We start from the raw sequence: 23,524 nt of genomic DNA on the forward strand, positions 1-23,524 counted from the left end.
TCCCACATGCCTCTGTCACCTTTCCCACAGTCCCTCCATACAGGTTACGTGCCCATTTCTTCTCAAGTTGATGTCTGAGAAGTCCTGAGAGGCTGATTGTCCCAGAAAAGGATTATGCATTCACCTTTAAAAGGAGAACATGTGAATTCAACACGAAATTGAACTTTAAGATTTCTATCATCCTGTGCTATCTATTGGGTATGATGATACCAAAATGAAGGATTTTGCAGGTCCCAGCAAACTGGGACCTGGAAACCTTAGTGCCTATTGACCCCTTTCCTTGAACTACCTCTGCTTCCATAGGACGAAGTAAGCCTCCAACTAAGCTGTCTTTTGCTTTTACCTCCCCAACTCTGTCCTGTAGGAAGAATCGCAACACATTCCACATCTATTCACTCTACAACTTTAGAGGCCCAGCTCCAACACAGACTGGTTATTTCCATGAAGAGAATAATGCACATGGATTGATCAATTCATTATGACACCCGAATCCAGGGGATAAATATACACACACATACACACACCCAAACAGAGAAACACACACAAACACAGAGTCACATATCTTTGAGAATGTTTATTCTTCATTCCATACAATCCAAGTTTACCCCCACTTCCTGTCTGATTTTCTGTGACTCGATCTGTTTTTCCTTTAGTTCCTGTGCATAAGACCATGCTGAATACTGACATCCTGCATACCGTAGTAACTTTTTAGGAGTTCTGCTGCTTTAGGTAAAGTGTGATGCTCCATCATACTCAACTCAACTCAACATCGGGGAGAGACTCAACTCAACATCTGGGAGTACCCTAGAGAAACACAAACGCATGTCAAAATGCATTTTCTCTGAGCCATACTTCAAAATGTTTCAATTGTAGGGCCCGCTGAGAAAAGGATATCTCTTCCCCATTTGTGATCCCTTAAACTTCCTTCTACCACGTGTTACAAACTGTTCTGTGCAATCCCTGCCCCATTCCCAGTATTCTCTGTGAGGGGAGTCAGCTAACAAGATGCACTGTACCCTAAAAGCACACAGAAATCTGATGAGGCAACAGCTTAAGGAAATCCATCAATCTAAACAGTCCTTTGTGGTTTGGGGCAAGGATGACCAGGACGCACATTCAGGGAGCCCAATCTTATGGGGTTGGTAGGATGACTGCCGGTGGGGTTGACGGCTATGGAATCAAGTGCCACAGACTGAAGTGAAGGATTTTTAGCTTTTCTTCTCAGTGATTCCGGAAATGGATGATGCTTCCCTGGGCTTAAGACTTCACAGCTATAACCTGCTTTGCAGTGCAGTCTCTAATGTGCCTTTTTCAGCCCAATGCCATGAATGTCCTGGATTCTGTCACACTCTGTCTTCCTCTCAAGGAATTTCTACATGTATGAAAGGAGGCTCAATTTATACATTTCTGAAATGAGCCTCCAGCCTCCCTAATAGGCAGGTGTGTCAACCCCCTTATCCTGGGCATCAAAAAGCTTCACTTCCAACTGAACAGCTCACCTGAAATCTCTGTTCCCTCTTCAGGTGGCTTCATCCTCTTGTAGTATTGCAGGGGATTGCGCCACAGGTCCTTACACAGGATCTGTCAGGGGAATCCATCGGGAAAGGCCTCATCAGGACTCAGAATGGTGACCCAAGCACCTGGGAACACACGGGGTCATTCCTCATGTTTCCCAGTGAGGACTTACCTCAGCAGTCCTGTTAGATCCTGCGAAGTTGTGGTCAGAGAACCAGTTGAAGAATTCAGGCTCCTGTTGTGGTGTCTGCAGTGATAGGCCTCCACTTCATAATCCGGATACCAATCAATTGGAGTGGAATGAGAAGCCTTGTATTCTACAGAGACAGGAATTTTTGCGGGAAGGGGGCTGGATCACATTGGCAATGATCCACCCACCATCTTCCTTCCACTACCCATCCTGGGAGCCACATGTCACCTGTGATGTTCACCAGATATTCCTTGGTAATCACTTTATTCTGGAAGTAAGGGTTACTCTGAAACAACAACATGATCTTGCACAGATGAACTGGATGCTTCACTTCTTCCACCTGTCAGGGCAAGGTGGAGAAAGCTTAAATACCTTTTCGGGTGAGATGCCTGCTGTTGCTTACAGGAATAAATTATTTCCCTTACCCTCCCCCGCTAAACCCTCTAGCCTCAGGCTTCCTGGCCTTACCTCCAGGTGGATCATGTAGCTCAGCATGTCTTCATCTTCGTCAGTGATCAGGGCTGACATCTGGGGGTGGTGTGCAATCTGATTTAGGTCAAAGAGACTTAACACACGATGGAAGGAAAAGCTAGGAGCAACAGGGAAGAAGGCCTAAGAGCACCCAGAGGCTGGGGTAGGGGATTTCTCAGATCTGCTTCCATGTATGACCTCCTTTCGCCTCCCCCTCCCCCTAAACTAAGGCCTCTTGCGTTCACAGAAGGTGTATAATTCTGAGGCTGACTGCACTGACATGGGGAGGCATGATGTGCGGAGAGTTGCTGGTGTCTGAGGAGTGGCAGAATCTGCTTATAGTCGAAGACGCCCAGTCGCAGATCGGACTAGCAATTGGCAGCAATCACACTCCCTTAAAAATAGCTTGATTCACTGAAAAACCTCTTCTGGTCTGAACTCGCTTCCGCTCTTCAAAAAGATGCCCCAAACGTCTGCTGCTCGGCATCACCAAGGGTTTCTCTGCCGCATGCAGGATAATAGTACCCACGCCTGCTCCGCCATTCCACAGCCACATTTGTCCGTGGCAACTCCCCTTTGTTCCCCAAAGAGTCACATCGAAGCCGAGCTGCCCATCAGTTACTTACACTTCCCCGAGGGCACCTCTCCACTAGAAAGGCCGAAGAAACACTGAGAAGGATACAACATTGGCCCAGAAGCCAGGGACGCTCTGGATGATGGCGCCTCTGTGGTCTAGGTGGGGCTTCCGCCTTCGCTCCATCTTTTCCCGCTGCCGAGAAAAGGCCTTCCTGACTTGGGCATTAACCGGCTCCAGCTCCACCTGAATGGCCAGCAGCTCCTCCAGTGCAGACTCTGGGGTCATTGGCCCAGGGCCAGACTGTGCCCGCTGGACCTCCACCTGCCCCTTCACGAGGGCCTCTTCCTGGGCCACCACCTCCACCTCCGCCATTATGTCATCTGCCACCAGCACCGCCTCCTCCCCCAAAGCCGCCTGCTCACTCTCCACCCCGGCCGCCCGCTCCTGCACAGCTTCCACCCTGAAGGCAGTGCCCTCCTCGGCACTCGCACACACCAAGGCCTGTGCTGCCCGACCCACGCCATAGGAACCCTGTTGCAGCCTCTATGGCACCCGGTGGGTCAGCGGGCCCTCAGGGCGCATACGCCGGGTTTCCAGGAGACCCCCTAAGGGACTGCGCGCTAAGGGCCAAGGGGCCGCACCCAGGCCGACTTCCTTCCCTCGTGGCCAATCAATGGGAGGGCGGTGGGCGTTTCCCTGGGCTGCACAGCCTCTGGCGCGCCTGCATCTCCAGCCCCCTCACCCCCAGCCTTCCCTGCCCAAGCCTCCTCCGAGAAGCCCTTGGAGCTTGTGCCGGGTAGCTCAGAGTCCAGGACACGCGGGCTGCGTGGCCTTTGGAATTGTGGGCATGGCAGCCCTGTGCCCTGACATCCTCAGTGTGGCAAGCCATGAACATCTCTATGTGTCATGAACACACAAAACATCTCTCTTCGTTAGGTAGGCCAGGCAGATGGTAGGGAAGTAATACTGCGAATCCAGAGAACTCTGGTTGCTAGGGCTAGGGTGGCAGGGTTGGACTAGGGGAAGTGAGTCGGGGCGGGCATGTGGGAGGAAAGTCCCCTGCCTGTGCTGAGGTGGAATTGATCTGCTGTAGAGGCCAGAGCCCCGGCACGCACTCTCGTAGGTCGAGGCAAATACAGGCTCCGAGTACCGTGCTTCCTCCCTGAGGATGCTGTACTCCAAGGAGCATTCCAAAGGGCCTCTTGTCCTATGCCCTGGGCACACCAGAGGCCAGCCGCCAGGGTTGGCCATTGTCGGCCTGCGCACACGCTGTTGTGCACTGCCTTGACGACCCAGAGGCTCCCGCAGCCGCAGCAGCGGCTGCGGTGCCTGCTGGTGGGGCTCTGCAAGCCCAGGGCCGGGGCCTCTGGTTCCCGAGCTCCTGTCCGCATTTGAGCCTACTGGAGACCAGAGCCCTTTGGCCAGTGCGGGATCTGCGGGTCCAGCGGAGCTCCTCAGGAAACCTGGGTCCACATAGGTGTGGGACTAGTTTCTCAGCAGGGCGACGCCCGTGGGTCTTTCAAGGAGCGGGTCTGTTAGAGCGCGGGCCCCCAGAGCCTATGGGGTGCAGGACATGGGCTGGGCTAGGCTGCGCAGGCCCAGGGTCTGTGGGAGCACCCAGGAGAAAACCGTGTTCAGGCTGGAGGCAATGCTGGAGAGGACGGCCGGGGTACAGAGCAAGGAGGCGGCCTTGGAAGAGGAGGCGGTGCTGAAGGTGGAAGACATCATGGCTGAGGTGGAGGTGGTGGCTGAGTAGGAGACCGACGTGGGGTGGAAGAAGGAGGGCCAGCGGGCACAGCCTGGCCCTGGCCCGAGCACACCCGGGCCGTCGATGGACTTGCTGGAGGTCCTTCACTTGGAGCTGGGTTCCGTGAATGCCTCAGGCCACAGAGCATCTCCGCCTTGTGGGCCAGAGCCATATCCTTGCAGCTGCCGATTTGGGATGGCTGGCAGCAGGGGATAGTCATTGGGCTTCAGGGGGGGATGGGGGCTGGTTGCGGGGAGGAGCCAGGTGGGAGGCGCGTGGGGTCAGCCAGGAGGCAGGGGATGGGGGACAGGGTGGGAGCCGAGGCCACGTTCCTGCAGCTGTGAGGGCAGCTTGCTTGTTGCAGCCCTGGGAGCACGTGGTAGGGAAGGGGAGCCAAGGCCAGCACTGACAAGGGAGAATCGCGGCGCCAAGCTCCCTTCCCGCACAGCACAAAGTCGAAGGACACGTTTCCCTGGGAACGTCCCAGGAGGACGGGGAATCTGTATGCCATTGCCAGCCATTGAACCACCCCTGCTCTCGGTGCCTGTTTCCAGCAGGCTCACCCCAGAAACACAAGGTGCTTCACACAAGTTCGTGGTGCATGGGGCTGCCGACCACCTAAGGGCAGGCACCAGCTCCCCACATACGCTTTCTTCCCCCTGCGGGCGCTGCACCCAAAGGTGTGTAGGCCTTGAGCCTATATAACTTCCTTTGCACCCACGCAATTCCCATGGAGAGCGCCAGGCACGACCCTGCAGTCGCTTCTAACTACAGGGCTTCCGTCAAGTGGACAGGCCCACCCCTCAGGGTGACTAGGATAAGAGGACACCACACACCCGGACATCAGCGGAGCATGTCCAGCACCCAGCATACAAAGGCTTCCTGCAGCTCATAAACTCGGAGAGGCAGCAGCCTCACACGACCCCCCGCCCCTCCCGTCCCTCAGCTGCAATCGCCTGCCCACTTTTTCTACCTCCCGTCTCTGGTCAGCCTAGGCCGTCTTGGCCGGGGTCCACCCACTGCAAAAACCAACACAGTTGTGGCGTTGCCTCCTCGCCAGACAGAGATAGAGGGCCAACAATGAAGGGTGACTGGCCAAATGTCTGGGAGATGGCCCTGCTCCACATTGTCTGTGTTCTTGCGAAATTGCAAGGCGTCACGAGGCTTGCCCACTCAATCCTCTTGAGAGTTCTTGCGCAGAGGTAGATTGTTTGGCACACGAGATGTTGGCGTGGGTCAGAAAGCATGCAGAAGTCCTGCTTTGCTACATGATGGATTTGCAGGTCAGGCTGGGGAGCCTGGGTCTGTGGGAGGAGTCCAGTGTCTGAGTCCGTTTGAGGTCCCCCCGGGGACCAGGGTTTTCTCAGTGGGAGAGCTGGGAAGGGGAAATTCATGGTTCACTACAGCTAGTAGGCCACCTCAGCCCAGCTAGTTGACATGGTCCCATTGAATCCATCCTCTTTCTCCTTGATCCGGCAGGTGGAGGAACTCAGCCATCCCGGTTACCGGTGGCAGGATGATTTCCTTTCATCCCAAACTTTGTTTCCATAGTGAAGTCATCATGAAGGAGTACTGTGTTGGCATCCTCGGTAAGGAATGCCTCCCAGCATGGTAGGGGAGCTGGAGTGTCGGAGGGTAGGACTGGCATGAACCTTCCTGACTCCTCTCCCTGCAGGCTACAGGGTGTCTCATTCCACTGCAGTCCAGCGGTTCTGGGATCATGAAGGTCAAGCCTCCAGCTGCAGGCAGTACACCTCCTACCTGAGCTTATTCAGCTGTTTGGCTGAACATGACTGCCTGGGTTTTGGTAGGATTGCTGACATGGGTTTCGCAGTGGGGCATCATGGGATAGGACCTAGCTGGTCATTCCTTGGTCTCTGGGGAATTGGCTTTAAACTGTCACCTGAACTGTCCTGGACCTACTTCTGCAGTCCCCTAGATCATCAGCCAGGCCCTATGGCTCAGTCCATTGCAGTTCTATCCCATGGAGAGAGGGTCAGCCTTAGAGGCAGAACAGAGAGGAGGCCAGGCGAGCAGCCTAGGGCTGGGAAGGGCTGGGAACTGAGAGGCCTTTTGACCTGGATCTGGGCCCCACATGGAGAACCCAAGGATCCTGGAGGAGACTGCAGTGAGCAATCTCAGGCAATCCATGGGTTGGGGGAGGTAGACCCATTAGGGACATGTAACACCCACATTTCAGGATTGGGGCACCTTAAGCCACTATGATGCATATGTGGCTAAAGTCAGCGGGTGACAAGCAGGGCTTAAGGGATAGCTGTCTCATCATCACTCACCACCTCCCTACCCTGCGGTAAGAGCTGCTACAACCTGGGGCTCATTTTGAGATCAATCAGGGCCCCCGTTTTCTCCACGAGGATGTCCACCTGAGGCCCACTTAGGTCTATGTCCTTTCACAGTGTTTCTCCCAGGCCACTCATGTTTTGTTTCCATGAACCCGGCTGCCGTGACATGTGTTATCCTCTCTGCCATCCTCACTCCCACTGCCCTGCCTTACCATATAAGTTAGTCCACCTCACAGGGAATCTGGAGGACCACACTGGGCTCCAGTGTGAGGCAATGTTTTATTTTCTTCAGGTACATGTATTTTAGGGCTACCTCCCGGGCTGGGAATGTGAAGAGGTTGCCAAATGGCTGGGGACCTTCAGTGTGTGTCCAGGGAGGGAACCTGGCTCGGAATAAAGGCCCACCTGAGTAATGGTGTGGACATCCAGTGTCAGTTATCTGGATAAAGACCTGCTTTCTTACATCACCTACTATTAATATAAAAGTTAATTCCTTAGAATATTGAAAAAACAAATTTAAGTATGAAGAAATACAATTTGTTCATAATTGTATGGAAAAAACTGCCGACTGATCCATTTTCCATTACAATTCTTATGGGAGACTTGAAGGGTTTAGCAAGATTTAGGATGCATTTTTATTCTTCTACTCCTGCCAGTTTTTATGATCAATTTTGTAATACAAGGACATGGCCTCTAGAAAGTTTTTGAGGGACTTTCAGCTTCTTTTATCTTAGATAGCTGTAAATTTTGAATAGTTTTCCCCTGTGGTTCTTTTCAGTTTGCTCTTTCTACTTTATATGGGGGGGTGTTAAATTTGTTTTCTTATTTGCCCCTTGTGGAACTTTTGTTTTCAAGGAATTTTGTGTGTGTGTGTTAGATATGGGAGTTAGCCTGTGAGCACGTTTTCGAATACGGATTTTTTTTTATTTATCAATTTTTGGGGTGTATGTGTGTGTGCGTGTGTGTGTTTTCAGATGGAGTCTCACTATGTCATCCAGGCTGGAGTGAAGGGGCAAAATCTCGGCTCACTGCAACCTCTCCCTCCAGCTTCACAGGATTCCCATGCCTTAGCCTTCCGAGGAGCTGGGATTACAGGCACCTGCCACTATGTCCTGCTAATTTTTGTATTTTTAGTCAAGACTGGTTTCACCATATTTGCCAGGCTGCTCTGGTACTCCTGTGATCCGCCTGCACTGGCCTCCCAAAATGTTGGGCATCCAAGTGTGAGCCACCATGCCAGCCTCATTTGTTTGTTTATGTATTTTAATCATTGTTCTATTTTCTTCATGTAAACGTATTTTAGAATTATTGAACTAAATATATTTTATTTAGTTACTCCATACTTTAATAGGCTTTTAAAACTAATTATTCATTAACTAAATACGGTATTATGTATAGGTAAACCTTGTATAGTATTGCCATTCTGTCTTTCATAAATTATTCAAGAACTCTGATGCTGTTTTTGCCCCACATGAGGAGAAAATGCAGACAGTTATAAAAAATTCTGTTCCTGGGTAGGTATGAAAATATAATTTGAAAAAATGGTAAATTTCACAAATACAGTTTCACATTTGTATTTTGCATCATTTTGAAAATTGTAGTTGCTGACACCTGAAATTATGTATTCACTTTCATGTTAAATGTACACTTTTGAATCCATTTCAACTACGAAAACAATTGAAGGCCAAGCATTAGTTCAGGAAGTTGAACGCAGTTGTGTTGTAAAAAAAAAAAACAAAAAAAAACAAAAAAAAAAAAAAAAAAAAAAACATATTTATTGAAGTGTATTTAGAGAGATTTTAGAAGGCTTCAGTCAATATTTTTTTTCTGTTGCTCTGGTGTTTTATCATACAGGGACCAGACTGTAGCATCAGTAGCTATAGTTACTAGGCTACCAAAGACTCAGTGCTACAGGAATTATTATTGTGGAAAGTTACAGCCTGGTTGGCTGCTTGAGGAGACTAGAGGACTTAGGAGTTTCCACCCAAAGTACAAGGGCCTGGTTTAGTGGGTGGCCTTCTTTTGCTGAAGTAGATAAGATCCAGGAGAAGGGTGGATTCACTGTAGTAGCCAGGGCTTTGAGACTGGTAAAGCTTATTTGTCCCCTAGTGCCATTGCCCGATATTGGTCTGCACATAATGGCACTTCCTGGACTCGCTGACTCCTGTAAATTCAAATGTAGAATTTAGATTTAAATCCCTATTCCAAATTCTTAAACTTACATCTAATCAGTGGGTAATAAAATATGTATTCAAAAGAAAGGGAGACATCAGATAAGTATATAAGCAAATCATCCTGGTCAAATACCTTCAAAAATATTACTACAAAATATTACTAAAGATTAAACCTTAAAATAGTTCTTTTAATTGGAGAAACAGAAAAAGGTTGGAGTCGTTTTAAACCTTGAGGTGTAAAGGCATTATAATTAGATTACAGGAATTATATACAATGAATAATTTGTATAACTTATACAAAGAAGTTCAGTTTATTTTATCACGATTAACATTTTACATACCACATTTATTAATTTTATTATCTTTCCAGTGACTGTTTTATTTTGTTTTGTTTTGTTTTCAAATTTATTTCCACTCTGTCACTCAGTCAGGAATGCAGTGGCTTGATCTCAGCTCACTGCAACCTCCGTCTCTTGGGTTCAAGGATTTAAAAAATTAGTAAAGAATTTTCAATTAGCCCCAGTTAAAATAAAATAAAGTGGAAATTGAACAACAAAATTATAACCACTATTTCTCAGCAATTCATGGATTATCATACTAGGAATTGAAATGTACTTAGAACTTAATGATACCACCAATATTAAAAATTAAGTTTGTTAGTAGCATGAAAAGTGATATTACAATAGGGGTTTACAGAAAAATATTTCTCTAATAACTTGAAAATTAATGTACTAGATATTTCAATAAAGAATTAGAAAAGAAACCACAGAATCAATTCTGAAAAACTAAAGTGTGGGAATAATGATGTAGACAAAATTAGTAAAACATACAAAGCTAAACTTTGGTTGTTGGAGAAATATAATAAATGATGCAACCGTCAGTCAAGTTGAGAAAAAAAGGCAGAAAACATATATAAAACTAAGAATTTAAAAGATACACAACCATAGATACAGCATAGATTAAGAAGCTAATAAGGAAATCTCATTAACACCTTAACTTACAAATTTGAAAACTTAGATCAAATAGACAGATTTTTATAATGTGTCCATATATATAGACATATATATAGCGTTCTATATATATTTTCATATTTATTTTTATTTTTTATATTTATATCTTACATTTATATAAGATTATATATAAGATATAAATATAAGCTATGTATATAGCTTAGTAAAATTAATACAAGAAGACATATATAATCTGAATAGTCTCGTAAATGTTCAAGGAAATAAAGGATTGTTCCTAGAGATAAAACACTAGACTCAGAATTTTTCCCCAGGCAGAGCATTTCAATATATATGAAGAATTCTATAGAATAAAAAAGGGAAAATCCTAAACTCAGTGTGTGAGGCAAGCAGAACTTTGATGCCAACAAGACATAAACTGAGTGTAGAAAAAGATGTGAAAATTAAGGCCATTCTCCCATGAAGCAAATGGTAAAATCCCAAATGTAATAAGATTTATGTGGATTCTTTGAGGGTTAGAAGGAAATTTCCTTCTGCCAGATCCTGCTACTCTCGGACAACCTACACACAGATTTATATTTTGAGATTTTCTGTAATACCCATGCAATATGGAACTGGCTTGACAATCTGTGTGATAGCCAGCCTGGGGCCATGACCTGTCAGGGACACAAATTTTTTCTGTTTGCCTCCTTGTTCTGCTCAGCTCCAAGAGAACTTTGACCAAAGTTCCTTGAGCTTGCAAATAGGAATCGGTTTACTTCTGTTTCACCCTTACTGTGAAGATACAGTCCGGTGGAATCCAGATCCACTGGGAGAGAGTCGGCTATTAAACTCTTTTCATGAGTAGTCCCTAGGCCTTGACTAGAGTCTTTCTTGAGATATGAGGCTAATAATTCCTTCTTGGTCCACCACTTTTTGATATAATTAATGCTTCTTCTATTGGGAATTTTTAATTGTTTGGGAAGTGACATGGTTTGTTGTGTCTCCATTCAAATCTCAGCTTCAATTCTATCTCCCAGAATTACCTCCTGCTGCGGGTGGAACCCAGGGGGAGGTAATTGAATCACGGGGGTTGGTCTTTCTCATGCTATTTTTGTGATAGTGAAGAAGTCTCACGAGATCTGATGGGTTTTTCAGGGGTTTCCGCTTTACGTTCTTCCTCATTCTCTCTTGGCATTGCCATGTAAGAAGTGCCTTTATTCGTATACCATGATTCTGAGGCCTCCACAGCCATGTGGAACTGTAAGCCCAATTAAACCTCTTTTTATTCCCAGTTTCAGATATGTCTTCTTCAGCAGTGTGAAAATGAACTAAGACAGGAGGTTTGGTCCAAATAACCTTGGCTTCCATGATAGAAGATAGAAGTTGGTGAAATGTTTAATCTTTTCTGTGGCAAATTTTGCAGTGGGTATTATTTTTCTAATTTTTTTTCTTGTTCTCTTCACCTTTGTTTGTCACAGGGTACTCTTGCTCTGTAGACCAGGCTGGAGTGCAGTGGCAGGATCTCAGCTCAACACATCCTCCGCCTCCCAGGTTCAGCTTCTGCAGTAGCTGGGATGACAAGCATGCATCACCACGCTCAGCTAATGTTTTGTACTTTTAGTAGAAGCCAGGCTTCACCATGTTGGCCAGGCTGCTCTCCTACTACAGATCTCAGGTGACCCGCCCGACTCAGCTTCCCAAAATCCAAAGTGCTGGGAATACAGGTGTGAGCCACCGAGCCCCGCCAACCCCAGTATTTTTTAACTAAGCCAGTGGACGAGTGGAGTTGCCTTTATATATTTTTTTCTTTTTTTCAGTAATGATCTCGCTGTGTCATCCAGGATGGAGTGCAGTAGTCTGATCTTGGCTTACTATACACTCTCTGCCACCCATGTTCAGGCGGTTCTCCTACCTCAGCCTCCCAAGTAGCTGGGACCACAGGAAAGTGCCATTAAGTCTAGCTAATTTTTGTATTTTTGGTAGAGACAGGATGTTGCCATGTTACCCATGCTGGTCTCGAACTCCTGACCTCAAGTGACCCACCAACCTCGGCCTCCCAAAATGTAGAAATTACAACAAAAGCCACGAAGCCTGGCCTGGAGTTGTGGCTTTTTGACATAAGAAATCTGTGGAGGGAAAGGCTTGGTTTGTGGGAGCACCTGAGCTCAGTTTGGCTCAAAGTTCTGGGATACCTATTATTGAGTGGCAGTGATGGTATGTTATTAATATACAATATGTTCCTGTATATAGCATATGTCTATGCTCATCAGATATTTTCAGGTAAAAAAAGATAGTCATTCCAGTAGTTTGAGCCATTATAGCAATTTCCACCAGGGGATTTCACAGTCCAATTCCAGTTGTGGGCAACAGTGATTACCATAATGGTAATTAATGAGAAGAGATTTTGAGACGTCCAGCCACGTTGACATGTCAGTGCCTTGTTTGCAGTATTATGAAGAAAGAGTGCAGTGGACTAGAAACTAAGAAAAACATTGAATTATTTTTCTTGCCTCTATAACATCAAAGGACAATTAGAGATATAGAAACTATGGAACATTCCACAGCATGGCTTGACATTTCACTGAACTTTTATCCTTTTAACCATGTACAAAGTTTGTTACCTATGCAAAGGTAGGACTGCAAAAGGAAGACAGAGGTGGAGTCAGAGGTCACAATCCACAGCAAGGTGACACACTTGTTGATCGCACCTTGAAAGCCAAATTAGAGCGAGAATTAACTTTCCGGTTGCCGTAAGAGACCAAGGAGAATGAAGCTACCAGCAGTTAACGGTATTGGATTAATTGAAATGAAGGTTGACAGATTTTTTTGGCTTTCCATCAAATTGAGTAAAGAAAAGGTAACCACTTATCTAATTTCACACATATACAATTGTGGATTAATTAAAAGATTACACAACCCATATATTATGGGTTTCTCATATACGTGTATGTGTACATGGGCAGACTCACAGTGTGCCAATATGTGTCTATATCCAAGTATACACAAATCCAGTGACCGACAGTTAACAAGATAGAAATTCTCTTCCATTTCACCACTCCCTTTCCTAGAATTCTTTCATAAATATAATTTTTCCATATATTTGAAGCCTACTCTCTGGAGGCATGTAATGCATGCGTGCAGTACAACTGTGCGATCTCACAATGTTGGTGTCAGAGAAAACAATAACACTGATGTTATAAAAGATTAATTGTGAGGAGAAAGTTATACTTCCCATTACTACAAATACACAAGTATGATTTCATCCAAAGTTGAAATCAGTCAATATAATTTGTTTTTAATGTTTTATTTAAAATACTTAATTTCAATAGGATTACTGAAGGAAATTAATGGTATTCGTAATAAATAATGTTCACGAATTCCCTTTAATTGTTGATTATTTAAAATGTAAGTAAAATACTAAATGGTACTGTATAATGTAGTTTCATGAAGCATTCTTTATGGTTTTCATAAAACTGATAGTCTCCATGGAATATTTTGAGATTGAGAAAATTCCATATATCATTTTATTGTACTTTCACTTTACTACTTGCTTGCATGTCATAACTGATGTAAATAAAACTAAGTATATTTACACATATGCAAAGCATGGATTTTTGTATATGTTTATGCTTTCTAGTGAGACAAAGTTACCAATAATTTTATGTATATAGGAAAATTTTTACAAACTATATTTACAAATTTTTACAAAGTATATTTACAAATTTCTACAAAAGAAAGTTCTTTACTTTCTTTTCTTTTGAATTTTCATATTTCAGTCTAGGTATGAAATGGAATTGGCTGTGATCATTCTTTGCTTTCACTGTTGTTTGTGAGTTTCTGATACGCTGTTAGAAATGTACAGACTTTAAAGCTTGCTTTCTTCTTCTTCATCTCCCTTTGGACATTTATATGTGATTTCTGCAGTAATGTGCAGTGCTATCTGACATACAGTTGCTGAAAGATACAAGCATATATAGAAGTCTTAGTTTCAGTGAATCTTTAGGAACAGAACAGTAACCTGAAAGATAATTATGGTATGAATGTAAGCAAGCAGTTTATCACAGAGGTACAATAAGGGTGAAAATAAATTTAAAAATACACGCCTCTTCTGAAACATAAGGTAGTCAAAATGAAAAATTTAAGTTGGCATAAAGAACACTTTAAAAGTTCTGATTCTTTCTGGTGAGAGCAAGGAGCTCAGAAACCATGAGAAAGTCCTTCAAAGCTGCATGTTGGATTTGCAGGTCAGGATGGAAAGCCTGGGTCTGGGGGAGGGTGCTAAGGTCCTGGTCAGGTTGAGGTCCTTCTGGGGCTCAGGTGTGTCTCAGTGGGAAAGCTGGGAAGGGGAAACGCATGCTTCACCCCGGCTAGAATGCCACCTCAGACCACCTAGATGAAATTGGCCCTTGACTGACCTCTTTCTCCTTCTTTCACAGGCTGGTGGAGGAAGTCACCCATCCTGAGTACAAGCGGCAGGAAGAAGTTTGCCTTTCATCACAATATGTACTTCGGCAGTGAAGTGATCACTAAGGAGTCTTGCGCTGGCCTCCTCATTGAGGAGTGACTCCTGGCATGGTAGAGGGGGTAGTACCTGGGAAGCTCGGCCTGGCATGAGCCTTCCTGACTCGTCTCCCTCCAGGATACAGGGCGACTGGCTCCACTGCAGTCCAGTGGTTCTAGCGTCATGCAGGTAAAAGCCCCAGTTTCCCACAGGTCACTGCCTAACTGAGCTTCTTCAGCTGGTTGGCTGACTGGGACTGCTCAGGGTACATCATGGCAAAGGACCTTGTTGGACATTCCTTGGCATCAGAGGAATTGGCTTTGAACCAGAACCTGACCTGTCTCGACCAATTTGCCCAGTCCCCCAGATCATCAGCCAGGGCCTGTGGCTCTATATTCTGCAGCACTACCCAGGGACTTAGGCCCTCAGAGAGGGAACAGAGAAGAGGCCAGGGAAGCAGCCCAGGGCCGGGGGTTGAGAGGCCTGTGGGTCCTGGAGGTAGGACACACATAGAGAAGCCAAGGCTCAGGGAGGAGACTGCAGTAAGGAAACTCAGGCCATCATGGGCTGGTGGACAAAGGCCCATCAGGGAACTGTAGTACCCACATTTCATGATGGGGGAACCGTAATCTGCTTAATAGGCATAAGTAGCTAAGGTCAATGGTTGAGAAGCCAGGATCAAGAGATAGCTGCCTCATCATCCCTTGCTAGCTCCTTCCCTGTCCTGAGGCATGCTACTACCTGGGGTTCAGTTTGGGCTCAACCAAGTCTCTCTCATCCTCCACACAGATGCGCACCTGAGGCTTGTCTAGGTCTGCGTCCTCCCAGAGTGGCTCTCCCAGGCCTGCTAAGTCCCGTTTGGATGACACCACGCTCCACCGACATGCTTGGTTCCCTCCGCCATCCCCATTCACCCACCAACTCCCCACCCCAAAAAAGGCAGGCCACCGCACAGGGAATCTGGAGGACCACACAGGGCTCACAGGGGAGGAAATCTGAAGAGATGGCAAAACAGAACAGGATCTTCTGTGTGTTTCCAGAAGGCAATCTGCCTGGATATTAAGGCCCACCTCAGTATTGGTGAGGACACCCAGTGTCTCTTGGCCCTGAGCATGTGCACACAAACACGCACATTGTCTAAACAGCATTGACATCACTACTACCTGAGTCATCCTCAGATTCTATACAACCCCTGTAAAAATATCAATGACACAATCTTCTTAGAAAAACAATCTGGGAATCCCAAATTTGCTATGAAATTGCAGAAGATCCTGAAAACCCAGAGCAATCCAGTAAAAAGCACAAAGCTGGAGCCACCACACTACCTAACTTCATGATATACTACTACAAAACTTTTTGTACCAAAATACAATAGCATTGGCAGAAAAGCAGAGACTAGAGCTCAGGAAAAACAATAGGAGCCCAGAACTAAGTCACCGCCTTAGTTTGCAGCTCACCGCCTTTTCCCAAAGAAGCAAGAACGCCCAATGCAAAATCAAGTATCTTCTATAAACTAGGTTGGGGAAATCTGAATAGCCACACAAAGGATTTTACAAGTGGATTATTTATCACCAAACTCCAGTGTCAGATCTGAAACGATAAAAATAGCAGAAGAGATCACAAGGAAGAAGCTCCATGGCGTCCGTGTGTGCAATGATGGTCTCAAAGTGACTGCAAGAACACAGTAAACACCATCAAAAATAGAGAATGGCATCATATCAAACTAAAGTGCTTCACCACACCATAGAAAACTCAACATACAGAAGGGGCATCCTACAGGATGGGAGCAATGATTGGATCACCATACATCTGTTAATGGGTGAATAGTCACAGTACATAAGGAACTCCCAACAACTCAATAGCATGAAAACAAATAGGCGAAGGCTGCGAAGACTCATTTGTGAAACTGAGACATACAGTTGCCCAGAAAACACACTGAAAGGTCCTCATTATCCCCAATCCATCACAAAAATGCAAATCAAAAACACAATGAGATTTCTTCCCACTTAAGTCAGAATGCATATTATCCGAAAGACAAACAAAAAAAAGAAAGAAAGAAAAAAAAGAAAACCCTAATCTCTGGTGATGATGCAGAGAAAACGAATTCCCTGCTCACTTTTGGGGAGAATGTAAATTAGTGCTGGCATTAAAGAAGCTTTATGGCCCTTATTTAAGTATAAACAGTCTTCAGAAATCTACAAGTAGAACCACCCACTATATGATCCAGCAAATCAGAATACCCGGGCACGCCCACTAGTACACAGATCAGTATGTTGAAGTGGTGCGTGCACCCATGCAATTATTGCTGCACTCATTACACTTTTGCTGTAGCCAAAATACGGAAGCAACCTGAGTGTCCCTCCATTGATAAATGGATTAAAAAATGGGGCAAAAACACATGTGCACAATGGAAATACGCGCTGCAATAATAAATCAGGAAATCCTGCCAGTTGTAAGATTGTGTGGGAATCTGCTGAATGTGTGCATGCTATTCTGTTAAGTGACATAAGCCAGGTATCAGAAAGGAAAATAGCACATGATCTCATTCTTATATGAAATCAAAAAAGCAGACTTCACAGAAGTAGTGACTCCAATGACTGCGGTGAAGAGGGTGCACTGACGAGATGCTGGATGAAGAACTCATACTTCTAGTTATAAAGGAGGAATAGGTTAAAAATATTTTCTTCAGCATGCTCACTGTAACTAGTGGTAACATATTCTTTCTCTAAAAATATTCGAATACAGTGCATGTCATGTTTTTTCACAACAAAAATGACAACTATGTGAGGTTACACATATGTTGATTGGCTGGATATATCCAATGCATAATGTATATAACCTGTTGAACATCACGCCTTAAGTGGTAAATATGTATCATTTCATATGAGATTTTTTAAACAAACATACAATTTTTAAAACACCTTAACAAAATAAATGCAAATAAAATATTGTATTATAAAGCAGTGCTTTTCTTTTCTAGCAAAGTCTTTTTCATGACACAGGAAAGAATGCAAGCCTTTTGGTAACTTGAGAAATAAATACATATGTGCACATGTATATATATAATATATATATGTATATATGTATATAAATGTGCATATATACGTATATACATGTATATACGTATATACGTATATACGTATATACATGTATATACGTATATATGTGTGTATATATGTATTTTTATATATGTGTATATATATATGAAAATCCCTATGAATGCTGATGATGAGTTGAAAGATAGAAATTCCAGGCACAGTGACTATAGTCCATGAATTGAAACCTTCAGTTCATGTTTCAATACAAGACATGAGGAGGAGGAAGAAAAAAGCAAAAATCACAAAGCCATGGCAGGGCCATGGGTTATACCTGTCATCCCAGCACTTTGGTAAGCTGAGTTGGGAGGATTGCCTGCACTCAGGAGTTCCAGATGAGCCTGGGGCAACATGGACCCACATTCAAAAAGTAAGCATTTAGTTAATTAGTACATAGCTTGGAGGGGTGGCATGCATCTGTACTGCCAGGTGTGTGAGAGTCTGAGTTGAGAGGATCACATGGGTGTGTGGTGCCTGGGCTGCAGTGGGCTGAGATCGTGGGGCTGCTGTCCAACCTAGAAGACAGAGTAAGACCCATTCTCGGAAAACAAACAAAAAACAGTCACATTAGGTAAATTACAACTATGTAGTGTGAGAAGAATCAAAATGAACGAAACATCATTAGACCCTACGCTATCTGATGAAGGAAACCAGCTTTCACATAATAACAGCCCCAGCTGGGGAGAACAATGAGAAAGGGCAGAGAGAACACTGTAAATAATAACACGCCAAATTCCCCAAATGAGTTAAAAGACATAAAAGTACAAAGAGTGCTTCTGTTCAATTCAATGCCCTTGAATTCAGGAACCTTCCTGACTCCTCTCCCTGCATGCTACTCCGCAACTATATTCACTTTACGTTCTAAACCTTAGGCAAACTATGCTGAAGAGGCCACAGAAAATTAAAGGGCCCTGGGCTCCAGATACAATCTGCAGTGCCAATCACGAGGGAGAATATAGAGCCTCACTAGACTTTGCAAGAGCACAAAATGCACTCGTAGTGTTGTTAGCTACATATGTTATTGGCTCCTCTCCTAACACAGAATCTTGGAGAAAAGATTAAAACAACTAAAGATGTAAACATCCACAAGAGTGTCCATATCCTGGGTCATTAAGTAACAAGAGAGTCCATGGATGGATTCTCCAAAAATCTTATATTCCACTAATCCACCCCCTTTCCCCTCACTTCTGTAAGTTTGTGTTTTCCCTTAGTCATCTATGCCAAAAGCGTATCCGGAATGCCTTCCCACATGCCTCTGTCACCTTTCCCACAGTCCCTCCATACACCTTACATGCCCATTTCTTCTCACGTTGATGTTTCAGAAGTCCTAAGAGGCTGATTGACCCAGAAAAGGATTATGCATTCACCTTTAAGAGAACATGTGGATTCAACACGAAAGCGAACTTTAAGATTTCCATCATCCTGTGCTTATCTATTGTGTATGATGATACCCAAAATGAAGGATTTTGGAGGTCCCAGCAAACTGGGCCCTGGAAACCCAGTAACCCAATTCCTTGAACTATCTCTGCTTCCATAGGATGAAGTCAGCCTCCAACTAAGCTGTCTTTTGCTTTTACCTCTCCCACTCTGTCCTGTAGGAAGAATCCCAACACATCCCACACCCATTCACTCTACAACTTTAGAGGCCCAGCTCCAATGCAGACTGGTTATTTCCATGTAGAGAATAAAGCACATGGATTGATCAATTCATTATCACAACCGAATAAAGTGGATAAACATACACACACACACAAACACAAAGACACACTCACACACACACAGACACAGAGTCACACATCCTTCAGAATGTTTATTTGTCATTCCATACAATCCAAATTTACCCCCTCTTCCTGATTTTTGGTGACTCGATCTCCTTTTCCTTTAGTTCCTGTGCATAAGACCATGCTGAGTACTGCCGTCCTGCATACTGTTGTAACTTCTGCTGTATTAGGTAAAATCTGATGCTCCATCATATTCAACTCAACAACTGGGAGTCCCCTAGAGAAACACAAACTCACGTTAAAACGCATTTTCTCTGAGCCATACTTGGAAATGTTTCAATTGTGGGGCCCGCTGAGAAAAGGATATCCCTTCCCCATTTGTGATCCCTTAAACTTCCTCCTACCACGTGTTACAAACTGTTCTGCGCAATCTCTGCCCCATTCCCAGTATTGTCTGTGAGGGGAGTCAGGTAACAAGATGCACTGTACCCTAAAAGCACACAGAAGTCTGATGGGGCAACAACTTAAGGAAATCCATCAATCTAAACAGTCCTTTGTGGTTTGGGGCAAGGATGACCAGGACGCACATTCAGGGAGCCCAATCTTATGGGGTTGGTAGGATGACTGCCGGAGGGGTTCACAGCCATGGAATCAAGTGCCACAGACTGAACTGAATGATTTTCAGCTTTACTCCTCATTGATTCTGGAAATGGACGATTCTTCACTGGGCTTAAGACTCCACAGCTATGACCCGCTTTGCGTGCAGTCTCTAATGTGCCTTTTCAGCCCAATGCCATGAACGTCCTGGATTCTGTCACTCTCTGTCTTCCTCTCAAGGAATTTGTACATGTACCAAAGGAGCCTCAATTTCTACATTTCTGAAATGAGCACTCAGGCTCCCTGAATAAGCAGGTGCGTCAACCCCCTTATACTGGGCATCAAACAGCTCCAGTTCCAACTAACGGCTCACCTGACGTCTCTGTTCCCTCTTCAGGTGGCTTCATCCTCTTGTAGTATTGCAGGGGATTGCGCCACAGGTCCTTACATAGGATCTGTCAGGGGACTCAATCGGGAAAGGCCTCATCAGGGATCAGAAAGGTGACCCAAGCAGCTGGGAACACACGGGGTCATTTCTCATGTTTCCCAGTGAGGACTCACCTCAGCAATCTTGTTAGATCCTGCGAAGTTGTGGTCAGAGAACCAGTTGAAGAAGTTAAGGCTGCTGCTGTGGTGTCTGCGGCGATAGGCCTCCACTTCATAATACGGATACCACTCAATTGGAGTGGAATGAGAAGCCCTGTATTCTACAGAGACAGGAATTTTTGTGGGAAGGGGGCTGGATCACATTGGCAATGATCCACCCGCCATCTTCCTTCCACTACCCATCCTGGGAGCCACCTGTCACCTGTGATGTTCACCAGATATTCCTTGGTAATCACTTCATTCTGGAAGTAGGGGTTACTCCGAAAGAACAACATGATCTTGCAGAGATGAACAGGATGCTTCTCTTCTTCCACCTGTCAGGACAAGGTGGAGAAAGCTTAAATACGTTTCGGGTAAGGTGCTCACACTTGCTTACAGGAATGAATTATTTCCCTTACCCTCCCCCGCTAAACCCTCTAGCCTCAGTCTACCCGGCCTCACCTCCAGGCTGACCATGTAGCTCAGCATGTCTTCATCTTCGTCAGTGATCAGGGCTGACATCTGGGGGTGGTTTGCAATCTGATTTAGGTCAAAGAGACTTTATACACGATGGAAGGGAAAGCGACGAGCAACAGGGAAGAAGGCCTAAGAGCGCCCAGAGGCTGGGGTAGGGGATTTCTCAGATCTGCTTCCATGTATGATCTCCTTTCACCTCCCCCTCCCCGTAAACTAAGGCCTCCTGTGTTCACAGAGTGTGTATGATTCTGAGGCTGACTGCACTGACATGGGGAGGCGCGATTCGCAGAGACTTGCTGGTGTCTGAGGAGTGGCAGAATCTGCTTAGAGCCGAAGACGCCCAGTCCCAGATTGGACTAGCAAGGGGCAGCAATCACACTCCCTTAAAAATAGCTTGCTTCACCGAAAAACCTCTTCTGGTCTGAACTCGCTTCTGCTCTTCAAAAAGATGCCCCAAACGTCTGCTGCTCGGCATCACCAAGGGTTTCTCTGCCGCTTGCAGGACAATAGTACCCACGCCTGTTGTGGCTTTCCGCAGCCACATTTGTCCGTGACAACTCCCCTTTGTTCCCCAAAGAGTCACATCGACGCTGAGCTGCCCATCGGTCACTTACACTTCCCCGAGAGCACCTCTCCACTAGAAAGGCCGAAGAAACACTGAGAAGGATACAACATGGCCCAGAAGCCATGGATGACGCTCTGGATGACGGCGCCTCTGCGGTCTAGGTGGGGCTTGCGCCTCCGCTCCATCTTTTCCCGCTGCCGAGAAAAGGCCTTCCTGGCTTGGGCATTAACCGGCTCCAGCTCCACCTGAACGGCCAGCAGCTCCTCCAGTGCAGACTCTGGGGTCATGGGCCCAGGGCCAGGCTGTGCCTGCTGGGCCTCCTCCTGCCGCTCCACGAGGCCCTCCTCCTCCGCCACCACCTCCACCTCCGTCATTATGTCATCCAACAGCAGCACCGCCTCCTCCCCCAAAGCCGCCTGCTCACTCTCCACCCCGGCCGCCCCCTCCTGTACAGCCTCCATCCTGAAGGCGGTGCCCTCCTCGGCACTCGCACGCACCAAGGCCTGTGCTGCCCAACCCACGCCACAGGAACCCTGCCGCAGCCTCTATGGTACCCGGTAGCTCAGCGACCCCTCAGGGCGCATCCGCTGGGCTTCCAGGCGCCCCCTAAGGGACTGCGCGCGAAAGGCCGAGAGGCGGCACCCAGGCCGACTTCCTCCCGTCGTGGCCAATCAATGGGAGGGCGGTGGGCGTCTCCCTGGGCGGCACAGCCACTGGCGGGCCTGCATCTCCAGCCCCCCACCCCCCGCCTTCCCTGCCAAAGCCTCCACCGAGAAGCCCTCGGAGCTTGGGCGGGGTAGCTAGGCATCCAGGTACACGCGGACTGCGTGGCCTTTGGAATTGTGGGCATGGCAGCCCTGTGCCCTGACATCCTCAGGGTGGCAAGCCATGAACATCTCTATGTGTCACGAACACAGGAAACATCTCTCTTCGTTAGGCAGGCCAGGTAGATGGTACGGAAGTAATACCGCAGATCCAGGGAACTCTCTCTGGTTGCTGGGGCTAGGGCGGCAGGAGTGTCCTGGGGGAAGTGATCGGGGCGGGCACGTGGGAGGAAAGTCGCCTGCCTGTGCTGAGGTGGAATTGATCTGCTGTAGAGGCCAGAGCCCCGGCACACACTATCACAGGTCGAGGCAAATAGAGGCTCCGAGTACCATGCTTCCTCCCTGAGGATGCTGTACTCCAAGGAGCATTCCAAAGGCCCTCTTGTCCTATGCCCTGGGCACACCAGAGGCCAGCCGCCAGGGTTGGCCATTGTCGGCCTGCGCGCACGCTGTTGTGCACTGCCTTGACGACCCAGAGGCTCCCGCACCCGCAGCAGCGGCTGCGGTGCCTGTTGGTGGGGCTCTGCAAGCCCAGGGCCGGGGCCTCTGGCTCCCGAGCTCCTGTGCGCAGTTGAGCCTGCTGGGGACCGGAGCCCTTTGGCCAGTGCGGGATCTGCGGGTCCAGCGGAGCTCCTCAGGAAACCTGGGTCCACATAGGTGTGGGACTAGGTTCTCAGCAGGGCGACGCCCGTGGGTCTTTCAGGGAGCGGGTCTGCTGGGGAGCAGGCCCCCAGAGCCTACGGGTGCGGGGCATGGGCTGGGCTGGGCTGCGCAGGCCCGGGGTCTGTGGGAGCACCCAGGAGAAAACCGTGTTCAGGCTGGAGGCAATGCTGGAGAGGACGGCCGGAGTACAGAGCAAGGAGGCAGCCTTGGAAGAGGAGGCGGTGCTGAAGGTGGAAGACATCATGGCTGAGGTGGAGGTGGTGGTTGAGGTGGAGCCCGACTGGGGGTGGCAGAAGGAGTGCCAGCGGGCACAGCCTGGCCCTGGACCGAGCACACCGGGGCCGTCAATGGACTCGCTGGAGGTCCTTCACTTGGAGCTGGGCTCCGTGAATGCCCCAGGCCACAGAGCATCTCCGCCTTGTGGGCCAGAGCCATATCCTTGCGGCTGCCGATTTGGGATGGCTGGCAGCAGGGGATAGTCATCGGGCTTCGGGGGGTATGGGGGCTGTTTGGGGGGAGGAGCCAGGTGGGAGGCACGTGGGGTCAGCCAGGAGGCAGGGGATGGGGGA

General features: G+C 47.0%; 1 protein-coding gene and 1 pseudogene across 1 annotated transcript; both read right to left on the reverse strand.

The window, feature by feature from the left end:
• Positions 1-19,498: 19,498 nt before the first annotated feature.
• On the reverse strand, positions 19,499-21,173 carry LOC129395573 (testis-specific Y-encoded protein 3-like). Its single transcript, XM_063602016.1, has 6 exons — positions 21,163-21,173; positions 20,889-20,985; positions 20,650-20,761; positions 20,403-20,548; positions 20,215-20,296; positions 19,499-19,521 (listed from the first exon to the last, which is right to left on the reverse strand). Exons 1-6 carry the CDS (start codon positions 21,171-21,173, stop codon positions 19,499-19,501), a joined length of 471 nt encoding a protein of 156 aa, XP_063458086.1.
• Positions 21,174-21,276: 103 nt separating this feature from the next.
• Positions 21,277-22,052, reverse strand: LOC129395635 (testis-specific Y-encoded protein 2-like; annotated as a pseudogene).
• Between the last annotated feature and the right edge of the window lie 1,472 nt (positions 22,053-23,524).

This window comes from Pan paniscus, chromosome Y, assembly GCF_029289425.2.
Source record: "Pan paniscus chromosome Y, NHGRI_mPanPan1-v2.0_pri, whole genome shotgun sequence".
In the NCBI taxonomy this organism is placed as follows: domain Eukaryota; kingdom Metazoa; phylum Chordata; class Mammalia; order Primates; family Hominidae; genus Pan; species Pan paniscus.

Coding starts and splice junctions, on each gene's coding strand:
- LOC129395573 (XM_063602016.1), bottom strand. Junction 20,762..20,888: donor GCTACATGGTCAGCCTGGAG/GTGAGGCCGGGT, acceptor TTGTCCTGACAG/GTGGAAGAAGAGAAGCATCC. Junction 20,549..20,649: donor ATATCTGGTGAACATCACAG/GTGACAGGTGGC, acceptor CTGTCTCTGTAG/AATACAGGGCTTCTCATTCC.